This window comes from Cavia porcellus, unplaced genomic scaffold, assembly GCF_034190915.1.
Source record: "Cavia porcellus strain 051 isolate PalLab524CR breed Dunkin Hartley unplaced genomic scaffold, mCavPor4.1 scaffold_5, whole genome shotgun sequence".
NCBI classification, from domain to species: Eukaryota; Metazoa; Chordata; class Mammalia; order Rodentia; family Caviidae; genus Cavia; species Cavia porcellus.
Genome location: NW_026947488.1, coordinates 76,650,818 through 76,667,697, shown reverse-complemented (window position 1 = coordinate 76,667,697; position 16,880 = coordinate 76,650,818). Strand labels below are relative to the sequence as shown.

The 16,880-nt window shown below is 39.1% G+C and overlaps 1 protein-coding gene across 9 annotated transcripts in view; it reads right to left on the bottom strand.

Annotated features, from left to right (window-relative positions):
• The window catches only part of Med12l (mediator complex subunit 12L), a 276,541-nt gene that overhangs the window by 196,499 nt on the left and 63,162 nt on the right, over positions 1–16,880 (bottom strand). For all 9 annotated transcript variants that reach the window (XM_063249179.1, XM_063249183.1, XM_063249180.1 and 6 more), the window contains 5 exons: positions 14,654–14,803; positions 13,800–13,899; positions 13,355–13,491; positions 3,536–3,667; positions 1,071–1,197 (listed from right to left, as the gene is read on the bottom strand). In XM_063249179.1, coding sequence (XP_063105249.1) covers positions 1,071–1,197; positions 3,536–3,667; positions 13,355–13,491; positions 13,800–13,899; positions 14,654–14,803 — 646 coding nt within the window. The remainder of the gene's footprint in view (positions 1–1,070; positions 1,198–3,535; positions 3,668–13,354; positions 13,492–13,799; positions 13,900–14,653; positions 14,804–16,880) is intronic.

Genomic DNA, 16,880 nt, shown 5'->3' with positions numbered 1-16,880 from the left:
AAGCAGAAAATCACGTGCGTCTTCTCAGACGCTAGGCAACTTACAAGGTGTGATCAAGATATACACTAAACGTTTAAAGTTTAAAATGATTAAAGGAAAAGATAGGCGGCCGTGTATCTCCTTCAAAATACCGCCCCTCACTTCAGACACTCTCAGCGCACCATTGTTGCCACTTTTTCAAGAGTTCTGGGACTCTTTTTTTCACATCTATACAAGGTACAGTAACAAGTACAGTGACCACTACTGCCAATTGCCATCCAACAGAAAGGCAGGCTCAAAAAAACATCACGGTATGTCCTCATCTACCATATTTACCCAGTATGATACTGCAAAAGTTTCCTTTTCTCCAAAGTCAAAATGGCCATGAAAGGGAAATGTTTTGAGTTGATTCAATACATTATATTTCACAAACATGCACCAATAAATGAAAAAAAAAGATATTGTACAGTCACAAAGGACACTCACAAAAGAGGACTTCTAGAACTACAGGGTACAAGGTACAGTTATTTAATTTACTCATGCTTTAGAAAACCAGAAATGAACTCAAAAAGTGAAAATTCCTAATCACAATACACAGATAAATGTCACAGGCCCTTAGTTTCGTATTGTAGTAAAAAATGTCCAGAAAGGCGAAACTAATATACCAAATACAAGGAAGTAAGGTGACTTTATTTTAAAATTATTACAATGTAGATTAAAGCACATGAAGTTCAACTAAAGTTTTAAATTGCTCACAAGTTTTCACTGAAAAAAAAGCTATTAAATTTTTCTCAGTAAAATATGCATTATGGTCAACACCAATAACTTTAGATACATTGAAGATAGAAAAGAAATTTTTAAAAATCTGTTCAAATGAAAGAAGGAAGGGAAGGAGGCAGGGAGAGAGGGAAGGATGAGGGAAAGAGGGAAAAAAAGGGAAGGGGGAGAGGGGAGGGGAGGGGAGGAGAGAGGAGGGGAGGGGAGGGGAGGGGAAGGGAGAAGGGAGCAGAAGAGGAAAAGGAAGGGGAGGGCAGGGAGGAGCCTGTGTATCTAAAAGCCTTATCTGGAAGCTGCAGCCCTTCTTTACTTACACAGTGAGGGAGCCTGTGTATCTAAAAACCTTAGCAGAACATTCTGGAAAACAGGCAAACCAGATCCAGCAAGAGAGGCTGAAGAAATAGACTCCTTTTCATCTAGGACTTCAGATTCACCACATCTCTACAGATTAAAAATAAGCAGAGTTAATTATAAATGATGATTACACTCACAGCAGGTCATGAATGTGTTAGTTTTGCATTAACATTTGTGTTCGTAGAAAAACATGTATAATCAAAGAAATTTGGAAAGAGCAATGAAATATTTGAGAATCCTTTAGTTGCTTTAGTTACGTAAGTTTACTCTTTGCACTTCACCACAAAATAATCCATTTATTTATAATGTGGAAGAAAAATTATGAAATGCTTTTCCTAATTTGTACATTGTGCAATGGGAGTTTATTTTCTTTATGCAATTTATTAAGATGTTGGAAATTCTCAAAGGATTAATTCATATTTATATTATTCTTTTGCTTTTATTGCTTACTGGTACAATTTAGATATACATAATGATCACATTCATCATAGGGAATTTGTACCTGTACGTGACATATCTTGATTTCTTTTTGTCTCATCTCCATCCCCTCCCTTCAACCACATTTCCTCTCCTTATTTACATAAGCTTTGTTTCCATTTTATCCTTTTCTCCTTTCCTTCCTCCCCACTTTCCCTAATTCTCTTTCCCATCTGAACAATTTTTTCCTCTTTCACAATAATATTATACATTTTGTTCCTTATTTACACTTCCAGTTTCTCATACCAGAGACAGAATGTGATATTTACACGTGTCCAATTTATTGCACTTATGAATATGCCTCAAGGTACATTCATTTACTCAGAAACAGTCTTTCCTTATGGCTAAGTAGTATAGAAAAACCACTATATAGAAAACACAAATTTTCTTTATCCATTCATCAGTTGATGGGCATTTGGCCTATTTCCAAGATTTAGCTGCTAAAAACTATGCTGCTATATAAACATAGGTGTGCACATATCACTGTGGTATGATGCTTTTAATCATTTCAGGAAGATACCAAAGAGAATAGCTGGGTCAAATTGGACCTCTAGTCCTGGATGTTGTAGAGATCTTAATTGGATCTTCAATACCCAATTCAACAACAGGATCTTTTGTACATGATGAATGCAGCTTTCCCAAAAACAGGATACAGGTGCCCATGAAAATGTTCTTCTTGTTTCATTTTTAATACATCCATAGGAAGTTGATATATTGCGAGCAAGGCAGAGAGCCCGCTAAGCTTGTCCATTTATACAACATCTAAGGTGCACTGAGGGCTAATCTGGGACACAACCCAGCACAGGATGAGCACAGTTACTGGTGCAAAGCTCATGTCTAATGGGAAAAAGCAAACATTAAACAATAAGCAAATTAGCTCGATGCACATTGTAATGAGGGGAGCAAAACAATGATGAGATAGAGAGCAGCTAGAGCATGGGTACACTGAACTCCAGGTGATGGAAGACCTTCCTGAGCAGGTGCTAGTTTGCTGGGAATGCTGCACAGAAAGCGGCACTTCCTGAAATGAGAACACTAGAGAGAAGCTGGGCATGGGAAGACTGGGAAGCAGACTCTGCCAATCAGAAGGAGCAGCAAGAGCAAAGTCCCTGAAATAAAGTGAGTTTTGCATGTTAAAGGAACAGAAAGATCAAGATTAGGGATAGAGATGTGACCCAACAAAGAAAGGGACAAGACAAGGTGGAAAAGTCAGGCCACGGTAATACACTCTCGTAGCTTTAGTAAGGGATACTGTGTTCTAGTTACATTTCTAAGAGACCAGTATGGCAGCTGTGTAGAGTGACAGAGGGCAAGAGAAACAGTGGAGAGAGAGGTACAAAGGGAAGTTGTCTGGGTGAGAGATGCAGAGGCCCTTATCAAATCATACATGCCCTGTGGTCACCTCTGCTACAGTGATAGGCAGAAATGAAGGCCTACTTAGAAATTTTCCCTTCAACAAAAGCTAATGTTGATGAAGTTAACTTTCTGTTTTCCTTTACAATTTAAGTCTGAGGTTTTAATGGCCATCTCTGAGACTAGACTATAACTGAAAAAACACAAATTTCTATCTAGAACCTTATAATCATAACTGCCTCAAGAAAGTATTTCCAAACCCACTAAAATATAAAATCACTTTAAGTCTCAAAAGTTGGTATGCATTACGTATGTTTATTTGTGACAATTTCTGTAGATGTTATATGTGTCTTCATCTCACAATACAAGATTTCTTTGTACTAAATCACATCCTGTTTCCTTTTAAAAGACACATTTCTTAGTCAAGAATACCAATTATTGGCTGTATCAATTTAGAGGAATCTTACTTAGGTGAATTTGTATATACTCCTTTTTCTCAAGAGCAAAGCAAGAACATAATAAAGATAAAAGTGTACTCCTCAAACAGTATGTTTAGAATATAGCATTCAACAAGTAGAGAGAAAAGTGGACGTACCTCTGCCTCGATTTCTGCTTGCCTCTTCTCCAAGAGTTTGGCCACTGCCATGGCCCTGTGTTTGCCTGACCGTTTGCAGCTTACAGCCCACTCACACAGCAGTGTCACCACGGCTTCATCATTGGGGGCAACCTAGTGACCAAGAGAAAGAGGTGCCGGCTGTATCAAATGAAATGTGCTCCCAAAAGGGTCCCGCCAGCAATGCACTACCTTTAAGCTTCAAAGATTTTCCTCCATATTTTATTAAAGGGGTTTAGAGTGGGCTTCTAAAATCTTTAGGCTGAAATGTATATAAGGAGTAAAAGTTTAGTTCTAAGGAAGGAAAGAAATCACTTAGGAATCACATTCACTGAACCAGTGACAATTCTAAGGGAATTTGTTTTCTTATAGATAACTTCCCTTACACTTAACTCCCTTGCCCCTTCAATCCTCCAGAATTCAATTTCAAATCTAAAAAGACAGGGAAAATGACCACTGGCCACCAAAAATAGCTGTTACAAGGTAAGTCCAAGTACTTCCCTCAACTGTTAGCACCAGCCATCAGGACCTCAGGCATACATGATACCATCAGGCTGGGTGAGCAAATGACTCCATTCAATAAGAAATGAGAAAACGGTGGGAACTGGAAGGCTGGTAAAAGACCCATTCTGTCACATACACTGATAGTGAAACACAACAGTCAAGCATCAAAAAGAACAAATAATCAAAAGCAAACACAGTTAACAAAGCATGCTAGGTCTCTGTAGGCCTCACTGTGGTGCCCAAGCCATCAGCTGAAGAATGGGCTACAAGGACTGAGAACCAGGGGAATCAGGGACATGAGCCAGGATGGAGCACAGCTGGGAACAAGGGATGCCAAGATACTGTGCTTCCATGGCATCTGTCCTTTTCCTGCAGAGTAGCCCTGCCAAGGAGTGTAGTACCAGCTGCGAGGGGTTAAGATTTTCTCACTGTATAAACATTACAACAGGCAAGCAAGCGGATCTTCATAGCAGCACCAACACACCATGTAAAAAGTTCTTAGCAGTTCGTAAAACCAAGTAAGATTACGACACAGAATCAGTCCTCTCTGTGGAAGAACTTACATATAAACTGAGCCTGACATTTTAGGTTTATGGCCCTGAGAAGTCATCTAAAAAATTCAGCACAGCAAGGCACAGCGGCACATGTCTCAAATCTCTGCACTCAGGAGTCTGAGGCAGGAGGATCTTTGTGAGCTCAAGGTCAGCCTGATTATATAGTGAGTCCAAAGCCAGCCTAAACTGCAAAGCAAAAACCTGTCTCCAAAGACAAAAAAATTGTTTTAATTAAAAAATAAAAAATAAAAAGGCGTAAGAAACCATGATCAGTTTTAGATACTAGTAAACAATTCAGGTCATCAAAGTCAGTTTATTACAAGATTTTCACTTATCTTAATCACAAATATGATGACTTAAACACACATTGACTCAAAACAAAATAACAAAAAAAAAAATCTGGGACAAATCTCAGAAGGGCATTCTCAGTCTTTTAATACAAGAGGAAATAATTCAATTAAAAATAAAAAATTTTGAGCATGAAACATCAAAAAAAAAGCAAACCACCAAGACTTTCTACCTTAGCCACAGAAAAATATTTAAAGCCAATTAATGAAGTGCCACATACTTCCATTTAGAATATGAAAGATAAGAGTCACACCAAAAAGTTATTACCCTAACCAATAATATACATCTTACTGACATTTTTAAAGACTTTTTAAAATTTTCCCCTGCATCTTATAATCAGAGAAGAGCAGATGTCTTGTGCTTTGAGTGGATGACAATGCACAACTTATATACATGTTTTGAAATTTGTTTTAGTTTTTTTTATTTCTCCTTGAAATAAATGATTTTTTTAAAGAATAACAAAAATAGCCAAGTACTTGTTACAAGTATTAAGTTCTTAATATGATATCTAGATTATAAAATAATACCTTTAAAGGAAATAGGAAATAAAATCAATGATTCATTACTGGAAGCAAGAGCTAACTAAATCAACTTGAGACCCAATGCTAAATAAACCCTTTTAACGGCTCTTTAATCTGGACATCTTTATAAATGAAAGTGATCACTCTTGGTCACCATCAAACAAAATGGCCACGATTGAAAACGCAATAGTCAACATGATAGCATCAATAACTACATGGAATAATATGCAGAGGAGTGATACAAACTAGTCATGGTTCACAACCTGAGGCACTTTATGGAGAACTGCATGAATTTCCAGAATCACATAAGCTAAAAGTGGTCTAACAGAACACAAGCCAAGCGCACATCTATCCAGAGTCACCATACCAGGGAATATGCTTACACCTGTGAACCACAAATGTGTAAGACTTATTATGTAAATGATACTTGCTTTTGATAAATTTTACACAGATGGACACTTTCATGTGATGATTTCCTAAAGATGTTTGAGATGGCTGAATTGTTTGGTGGAGAATGGAGTAAATTTTCCTAATCTTATACCCACATAAAGTCAGTGCTGATAGTATTTAGATGTTTTAAAACTGTTTCTAAAAAAACATAAACCATGGAGGCACAAATAACCTCCCTCCTCTTTTTTTGTTTTTTTTTTTTAACTTGAGTTCTAATTAAAAAAGTAATACAGGTAAGACAAATTTAAACAATCCTTAATATTCAAATCAACTGTCATTCAATTATACTGCAATAAAAATTAAGCTTTCTATCCCTCAGCTCAAAAAACTCAACATGTAAATAATACAAGTGGAGAAAACAGGAGTTTTGAGAAATATGTAATCACCTGATTAGGGTCATGGTATGAATTATAATTACACAGTAAATCCTTCCAAAAATCCTAGAAAAGTACACACCTCTCAAAATAATTAATACATCACATTCAATTTCCAAAACCATCATGATATAGTACAACAAACTACCATTTACCTTTCAGGAGAAATAAAGATAACTCACCAATAAGAAAGAAACTATGAAAGATTCCCAGCCATGACCACAACCACTGATGTTTACCATTCAAACCCACATCTTAACTGGCCTTAAATCCATGGTATAAACAAAGGCAATGTTAGTCAAATGTGGAATTTGAATTTCTAAATTAATAATATTTACTACATTAAATTGGCAAAGAGACTTTAAAAATTAAAGATTATTCCCACATGTACTGGAAATGTCATAACATTACTGCTGTATGTGGGAAATTATTCATGGCAATTAAACAGTTGTTTTCCTTCTGCCGAACTTCTATCTGAAGACTGTTCTGCTCTATTTTGACCTGAAATAAAACATTTCTTTTAATAAGCAGTATAAGAACTGATATATGCTAGTGAAGAGTTGTTATGGAACCATTTATGATTCCAATCTTTATTCTCAAACTAATAAGTTGGATATGAACTTGGACAATTTCACATCCCTTGAAGCATTGATTTCTTCACCTGTAAAATAAGGGATTTTTAAAAAATGTGCCTCATAGGCCACAGAAAAATAAAATGACATAAGACACTTAAAACATGACCTAAAACATAAAAAGCATGCCCAAAAATAAATAAGTAAGTAAATGAGAAAGTTAGAAGAAATGATTTGCTTAAATGCTATTATGATTTGCTAAGTGTCCCCTAAGGAGTCCTATATTAAAGGCTCAGTTCCCAGGCCACAGTGCTATTGCCAGGTAACAGAATGTTTAAGAGGTATAGCCCATTAGGAAGGCTTTCATCTTTTTAGTCCTTCTAAGACATACACACCTACCTCCCTCCCCTCCACCCTCATTTCTGGCTCCACGTAGGCTCCTGCTACCATAGGCCTAAAACAACAGGGCCAACTAATTAGTCCATAATTAGTAATCTTAAAATTGTAAGCCAAAAATAAACCATTTCCATATATAACTTAGTTGTCTCAAGTATTTATTACAGCGACAGAAAGTTGACAAACACATAAGCTCAAAAACAAACCAAGAGGCTTACTCAATTGAGGTGGGCTAACATTACTAACAGCAAAGTCTAAATACCCAAACACACAATTCTGTTTTCCCTATGTATTAATACAATTGACTACTGCTAATAAACTTTGAATTAGTTACTTCCCCATCACTAGGACAAAATACTTGAACTGACAGCCACAGATTAGAGGAGGAGGGGTTTATTTTAGCTGATAGATTCAATGGGTTTAGTCCATGGTTAGCTGGCTCCAACCAAAAATGGCACAGTGGAATAGCCCAGAAGAGGAAAACTGCTTCAGTCATGGTGGTTGGAAGCAGAAAAAGAGAAAGGAGACACTGAGAACAAAAATACACTCTCCTCAGTCACACCCCAGCATCATACGCCCAGCTAGACCCCTAGTCCTAACAGGAGACGCAGCTACTGCATTATCAATAGACGAGTCCACTGATGAATCAGCACTTGAGTAACAGGTTTCCTGCTGAGGGTAAAGACTGCAAAATCAAAGATAATTAAAAGCCTGGCAGGCCTTGACTATGCCTTAAGGGCTAGTCATGTATGAGGTAGATATTTTGTGTGCCCACAGAAGCCCCAAGGGACCCACTATAATCAAGTCAGTCATATTCCATCCATTTCCCTAGTGCTTTAACTACCTCTCTAAATACATCAGTCAGCGGTAAAGCAGAAAGTGACTACTAAGTACCCATTAACCTAACACTAACCCTATAAATATTTAAATGGCTTACTGATCTAGTTTCATGCTATTTCTACATTACTGACAAACTGCTCATTTTATAGATGAGGAAACCGAGACTCATCAACTGTAATTGAATTGCCCAAGTACCCTAAAAGAAATATACTATGTTATCTTTAAAGCAAAGACCTCCCCAGTCAGCCACACCCATAATTCTACTGGCACATCCAATGCTAGACATCTGAAAGTTTATTTACAAACAGCACCACTGTGACAATGATACAAATGCCAATACTACATTCATTCCTATCTTTTCAAGCGAAATCTTAAAGAGGAGGTTCCCCTTCACTATGCTACCTCAGCAGCCTTTTTTTTTTTTTTTTTTTTTTTAAAGACAGGATCTTGCTACATAGCTCAGGTTGCTCTTCAACTCATTATGGAGTCCAGGCTGGCCTCAAACTCACAGTGATCCTTCTGCCTCAGCCTCCTAGCACTGAGATTGCAGGAATAAGCCACTATGGCAGGCTCTCACTATGTAGTTCAAGCTTAACTTGAATGCACTTTATAGTCCAGTCTGGCCATGAACTCAGGATGATCCTCCTACCTCAGCCCCTCAAGTGCTGGGATTACAGGCATGTGCCACCACACCACCCAGCACGAGCTTCTCAATGAACAGGAAAAAAACATGCACACAACTTTTAAACCTCATGCATGGTGCTAGGGGCTGATGATGTGGTTGAGCAGAAGAAACAGACTCTACCTCCCTACAGGACTGCAGGGAGACAAGTGTGGAGAAAGCACGGCTATAACACAAACAAAGTTCTTCTCTGTCAGATGATGGCTGTCAAGCAGTTCCTAAACCACAGTGATACAAACTCCAACTGGCCGAAGGCTGTATCCACAATGAGTAAAGCACATTTTCTGGATTTAAGAACCTTGCTAACAAAAAAAAAAAAAAATGTACACATACAATGCAAATATAAGCAACAGACATGTACGTTTCAGGCTTCGACTAATGACAGCACTACAGGCAGCACAGAGGAAACGCAGACGCTCCTGATCTGCAGCACTCCATCCGGCACAGCTGGTTTGGCCTTCTCATTACTCAGGAAAAAGTTTGCTTTTGGGGACCCCAGAAAGAGAAGTGAAAGGCAGCTGCTCCTGCCGCCTCTCGACCTTGTCTTTAACCACGTCCCCCAAAGGATCCCAAGACTCATCTGCCCCTGCCTTCCTGCATATCACAAGCAGGGCAAGCAGCCAGGAGGAAGGAAATGGTCAGAAAGCTCTGCAAGGTTGTGGCCCTCCCTGCCCTGCTGCTCAGCACTGCAGTGACCAGTGACTGACAGGGTCACTGCACTTGGAATCAGAAGGTCCCGCAGCCCCACGGCAATTAACTACATCACACAGGTGGTGGGCCCATTCTCTTCATCTCCCTCTCTCAAAAAAAAAAAAAAAGCTCTGAAACACGAAGCAAGGAAATAAGCAGATAAGTACTACAGAGAGTGCGCACCAGCGGCTGAGAAGGGACGGGCACCTGCACACTCGGCCAGGAGACACACTGCTCAGCCAGCACGCCGCGAAGTCCTGGGAAAGTTTACAGACCCCTCCTGACATCCAGCTTTTCATACACGGCTAGATGGCCAGACAATAGGGAGCGTGCAGTCTGCAGTGCAGTGGGAGACGTGCTACCCTCTTCACACAGGACATGCCCTGTCTAGCCCCCCATGCCAGCTACACTCTACTTAGCACTCAGGAGCCCACGACCAGTTTATACAGCCCGGCTGGCCACTGCAGGACATGAATCTCTGAGGCCTGGCCTAAATGCAGCAATTTTTATATTTCACACTATACTGAATGGAAAAATCAAGAAGATAGAACTAAAATAAGTACACAGGAAGGTTTTTGAGGTTTTTTTCTCACCTCCTCATATGGTAAATACACATGACCTACTGAAGCTATAGCAAGATATGAGGGTGACAGGGAAAAGGGAGAATGAATAACACGCTCTGTGTGTGATTAGGAAAAGCAAGCCACAGGCATGGCACCTCCACATGGAGCACAGTGTAACCTAGAACACCCAGAGACAGCATTGTGCTCTGAATGTCTTCACACCTGTTAGTGCAGTTTCTAACAGGCTTTCACCAAATAGAGGAAGCAACTACACACACAACTCCAAACCTCAGACCTCTTGGCTTCTTCAATCTGGACAGATGGTCTCCCTGTTCTCTACAAGAAAATAGAGAGGAGCCAATTTCTTCTTATCAGTACCAAAAATAAGAAAGGCTATGCAAGCTGAGGCCTTACCACACCTAGACACAACTTCCAGTAAAAGCAAACCTCAAACCACTTTCATAGAGGTTGGTAACTGTTTCAATTACCTATCATGCTGTCTGAATCCTAAGACAAATTACAAAATCCCCTCCAAAAAAGAAACCTATTTTAAAGCAGTGGGATGGGTTTCTGAATCCTAATCACACCACTTAATACACTTTCTTCTTATCACAGAATGGCTTCTTCCACTGTAATACTAACGATTGCTATTGCACTGCTGTCCACTACCTTTGCAGTACATCTATAGCGTTTTGTAATACTCAAACTGCTCATGTCTTCTCAGAGTTGAACATGGCAAGTAAGTACTCTAAAACGCTGTTCAACAAGAATATGAAGCCACCCAATCTTCCCTAATCTGCTCAAGGTCACACAGCTGCTCAGAGTCACATGAATTCCAGAAATACAGAAAAGGACTTAGTCGTCAAGAAACTAGAAACCCCTGGTAAAAAATAAATAAATAGAATGTTGTCATTTTCATGCCTTGATATAAACTATACCAAAGCCGTATTTTAAAAATTAGTTTAATTGTAAACATTATTAAAGGATCTAGTAAGACACACTTTCTGGTTAAAATTAGATAATTAATCTGACTTGAACATTGAAAATGTAGTTTTTTACCTTACTTATAAAACAGCATTGGGTCTCTCTACAGCTGAGTCAACACTGATGTAAGTATGCTCATGGGGCGAATCTAACATTTCTAATGTCACTGGGAGCGCCCTGGAGTGCTACAGCCCGTGCACAGGACGCCCTCTTGTGGCAGGAGCCCCCCTCTTGCTGGGTGGAGAAGGCTCTCATTTAGAGGATGCGCTCATCAGAAGCAGACAATCTCAGCCCTGTCAGCTCAAACAGACACATTTTTAAGGGAAAACTCTAAAAATACACACTTATTTATAAACTCTCTTTCTCTCTCTCTCTCTCTCTCTCTCTCTATATATATATATATATATATATATATATATATATATACACGTACACACACACTAGCATAAAAACGGTTTGTTTTAAAGCCCAGACAAAGTAGCATTTGAATACGTACTGCCAGCAGAACTTCCAATTTCTCCTTGCTCCCCAACAGCTCTTCTCAGACACCCTGTCTGGAGACAACTGAGCAATAGCGAGAACCCAGAAAACAGTGCAATTCTGCTCAGAAACATCCCAATATAATTTCTGCCCTATATAAGACATTTTCATTGACATCTTCCCTTAAGAGCACTTCTGAGTAATCTGGGTTTCTGTAGGCAAAAGAGGCACTAATTCTGAAGCTGGCCAGTTCACTCACTAGAAGGTTACAGAGCCACAAAACTCTCATCAGGAAATAATATAGCTGCTATTAACATGTAGAACAAGCTCATCAATCCAAAGGACACCTTGATATCTGGGGGTCCCTACTTTCCTTCCAGACAATGAACATTTATATACAAAATCTCAGTAGCCTTGAAGCCTAAAAAGGTCTTCATTACAAAGAAATGAACTTTAAAATTTCCACTCCAAGAGAAGACTAATCTAGACTATACATCAGGCTTACATAAAAAGTTTAGGGTTGTTTTCGTTGTTTCATCTTGTCTTTCCACATATACATTCACAAAGAGTAGCTTAAAAATCAAATATACTTATAACCAATTAGTTAAAGTATTCTTTAAAGATATTCTAACAGTTGCCTCAGTATTCCTGATGCCCACCACAAGCTGCGTATATCACAGGTAACTTTTATTGTGAAAAGGAGACATTTTTTATTTCTCCTAAGTAAGGCTGAGGAAAAAAAAAAAAAAACTTGAAAGTCCTATGCTGATAGATTAGCTCAACCAAGAAACAATGCACTGCCAGGAAAACATAAAAACTGGTAAAATTGTGATTATATGTAAAATTTTCCAGGTATGATAGCCAATTCTTTGCTCAAACATTAGTCTAAGATATTGCCACAAAAGAAGTATTTTCTTGATGCGATTAAGATGTGAACCAGTAAACTTTTAGCAACGCAAAGTAACTTCTACAGTGTGGGTGGGCCTCATCCAATCAGCTGAAAGCCTTAAGACTGAGCTCCCCAGGAGATGAAAGGACTGAGCTGCCAGACCCAGTTGCAACATCAGCTCTGCCCATCCTGCCTTGCACACTTCACATTCGCCATCCTCCACAGTCTTGGTTGCCAATTGTTAAAAATAAATAGCACTCACTTCTTTCTCTAGGTAGATATAAGTATAAAAATACACACAGGCACATATTTGTCTTTTTTTCTACACATTATGTTTTTCTGAAGAACCTTGAGTAATACACTGTCTAAGGTATTTCAAAAACGATGGCCATAAATATTCACGTACTGCCCTCTGCTGTGCTGTATATTGAAATATATTCCCTGAATTAAAGCCAAAATATTGTATAAAGTTTAATCACTAGATGAAGGATAAAATGGAGGATGGGGAAGCAACCAAGAAAAATCCAATCAATATAACAAGGCAGACCAACGCCAAGGACATTTCTTTTAACCATTTACTAGTCCAATTATTTAAATACAGGAAGACCACAAATCGCACACTTTGTTAATTTTTATATGATAATACAACAGAAAAATAAAACTGATAATTTTATCAAGTTTATTCAATATAACAGATGGCTTGGAATAACCCCTGCTTGGGCTATGCTCGGGATAGTCAGTATGTAAACAAATGCACTGCCTGACTGACTCAAGGGGTAAACTGTCAAGTGGTTAATAACAATGGGTAATTTTAGTCCAGCAATAGAAAGATTTCAAACTGTATTTGGCTTCATAAGATATTATACTTCACAGGAAAGGTTTGGTCAGAATTTACTGAATGAAGAAGAAACTATGCTCAAAAATAAAACACAGAACAGAAGAAATATTAACTACCTCTTGATTATCTTTGTTTTGGTTTGCCCAGAAAATTTTATGATAAAGCGTCTCCATTGAATTGCTGGAATCAGTTCGGTCAAAACAGTGACGATCCAAGACTTCCAACGTGTGTAAAACACGACTAATCGTCACCCCTAGAATCAGAAATTAAACAGACAGTTAAAGAGATCAAACAGAGCCCAAACAGCATAATACAAAATTAACACCACATGAGGCAAAGGCAAGTTTCCACAAGGTATGGTTCTCAGGATACCCACTACCCAGCACTGTCAACAACCCCAGAGCTGATGCCCTCCACAGCCAGCTTTCAAAGACATGAGCTAACAATGTCCTCAGAATACAGAAGGCTCTGTCAGAACAGCTTCGTTATTTATATTTATGAGAACTATAAACACGATTAAGGTCCAACACTCAAAGGCACTCGCACTCTTGTATTTTGTACCTGCTGTCGACTCTTGGCACTTGTCAAAAGACCACCGAACTTCCACTGCACGGCCTCTTTGCTTTATCTGCTGTTCTACCTCATAAATCCTTGCCCGAACCTGAAAGAGAATCACTTCTAATTAACTTGAACTTGGAAAGCTACAGTAGCTATCTAAATCATGTCAAGTACTGCATCCTACCATACACGACAATCACGGCCACATTATAAAAATCATAGCTGGCTACCTAACAACTACATTGTTAAAATTTAAAAGTCATGATTCAATGCTAGCTGTCAATAATAAATGCACATAAAAATAAATGCTTGAAAAAACAATTTAAGAAGCAAATTTTCTTTAGGACACCATAAGGAGAGGAAAAAATTCTAAAACTTCCTCAGTAATTCATTCATTCATCTATGCAGGAAAACAATAAGCAGTATTTTAGAGATTTTAAAAACTGCTTGGTAAAAGACAAGAATCATATTCTAAGTATTAGCCTAAGGTTCAAGTTGCATAAATCCTTAAAACCAATAATGTAGCACTAACCAAGAATGTAAAAACTTAAATATCACAAATTACTACTATGGCAGTCACAGTTATATATTAAAATTACCACAAAAATTATTATCTGGGTAGCAGGACACCCAGCAAGAACTTTCTAGTAAGAAGGGGAATAGAAAGGGAACAGCTTCATGGACTTTTGTGTTTGAAGAGGCATAAGAAACCCAAAGGTCACCCAGAGAGTGAGGGACAGAGATGGGCATGACATTCAAACACCTCAGATGCTAGCACTCAGGCTTTGCCCAGTATTCCTTGACGCCTCTGGAGAACACAAATGCCCTTCAAACCTCTGCCAGGGAAGTAAATCTACCTGCTGATTGAAAGCCGTGTTCCCGCCAGGCATGGGGAGGCTGGAAGGGGCCACCTGCAGCAGATCCAGGGGTGAGCCCGGGTTCGCACTCTTATTTTCATTTGTGGAATAATTCCACACCAAGGCACTTGGGCAACAGAGAGTGACGGTCTAGAAACAAAGTGGGGAGAATGCAGGCCTTTAGAGGATCAGGGTGAGTTTAACAACAGCCCAATAGTAAAAATGATACCTCAACATAACTATAGTTTCCTACCCAAGAATTCAGAATGTGAGTATCTTTTTCCACTCTCAACTTTAAGACAAAACTAAGAATTATTAAATTGAAAGGGAAAGAGTATGGCCCTCGAGAAACTAAAGGCTATTATCATTATTACTAGTATTTCACCATACCAAACTAAGCTGTGGAGCAGGGCTTAGAATCAGACCTATGAAGAGTCTGAAGCACATGCCATCATGAACTCAATGGCAGGCTGTGTGAACCTGGACAGGGAGTGTAACAGATCTCTTCTCAAAAACACGAAATTAATATAAAAAATAAATTCTGAGGCCCAAGAGGCATCCCAGTGGAGAGCAGATGGCAGCTGAGAATAGCAAACCCCTGACCACCACCAATACATCTGTCTCCACTGGCCCATGCAGTACCACCTTCCCCCTGCCTGGTGGATGTGGGGTTCATGGTGCCTGACCACAATGCAGCCCTTTCCTGAATTCTGAAAGCCTCCCAACTCCAGCACACTAACCTAGCAAACAACCCTCCTCTCCTATTCCCAGACTCACTCTCTATTAGTTTACACTTAGCTTAGAAGCATGCTCAATTCTACCCACTAGAAAGCAAACAAAATGGTTTCGTCAACTACAGTAAGGGTGAGAGATACAGCTCAGTGGTAGAGCACTTGCCTGGTACATGAGAAGCCCTGCACTTCATTCAAAGCACTGCAATGAATCAATCCATCAATAAATGTATTATATATATTCCTGTATTTCCCCATTCACCAGAAACCTTCATTTCCCACTATTGTCTCCTCTTCCTGTTACATGCATTTCACAGTTTGTATTCTTTCTGCTCATTCTCCTTCATCTTCAATCTGCCCTGTTCTGGCTTTTTACTCACCACACAACTGAAATAGCTTTCAATAAGATGATCAGCAACCATGTGACCAGAGGCCACTTCACCCACCCACGCCTAATTGCTTTCTGAAACTTTCGGCAGCCTCTGGTTTATTAGCATAGTAGCTGAATGTGGATTCTGGAATCAAAATGCCTGCGTCTAAATTTCTAGCTCTGTGACCTGGGCCACTGTTTCACTTGAGGTGGTGCAGGAATATTAACAGTTCCTATGTGTCACTGGCAGGTTCTGAGAACTAAGTGACATCGTGTATGTTACAATTTACAATAGTGCAATAAACATCATGAATATGATAGTAAAAGTGCAACAATATTAATGTTACTCTCATCAGCTCTGTTTCTAGAACACACTGCCCCTGCTGTTCTTTTCCTAACCTGGCCAACCTCCTTGGCCTCCTCTCTAGACTTCCCCTTCGCTCAACTCTCCACCACTCATGACTGTTGGTTCCAAAGATCCTCCCTCATCATAAACTCTTCAAACAACCTCCACCCTTCTTGGACTTGACCAGACAAGAGGCCTTCATGATTCACAACCATACATCTGGCCAGTTCTCTCCTCTCACCTTCAGAATCAGACATATTACTAATCTCTTGAACATATACATTTAAAGGGCCAGAATAAAATGTAATACATCATCTTCCATCTAAGCAAGAACAACGCCAGCACCCTCACAGATGCCAAAATCTGCACATACTCAAGACACATAAAATGATGTGGTGTCTGCACATCATCTATGCAGTCCTCTCATATATTTTAATAGTCTTGCAGTTACCAGTAATATATCTAATACACTATAAATGTAAACAGTTATACTATTTTGTTAAGAGAACAATGACAAGAAAAAAAAAGTCTACATGCTCAGAAATTTTTTCTGAGTATTTTTGATCTAGGTTGGCTGACTCCAGAGACATGAACCCATGGATACAGAGGGCCCACTGTCATCTAATAGTCCAAAACTGACCCCACCTAGATGCTTCCAAACCAAGTTCTTTGCCTGCTTCCTCTTCTCTTACCTCTCTCACCCATAAATTTTCCTTCTACTATGGCCAAAACCACATAAAAAGTACAACTGACAGAGTCGCTCCCTATATAAAGCCCTTT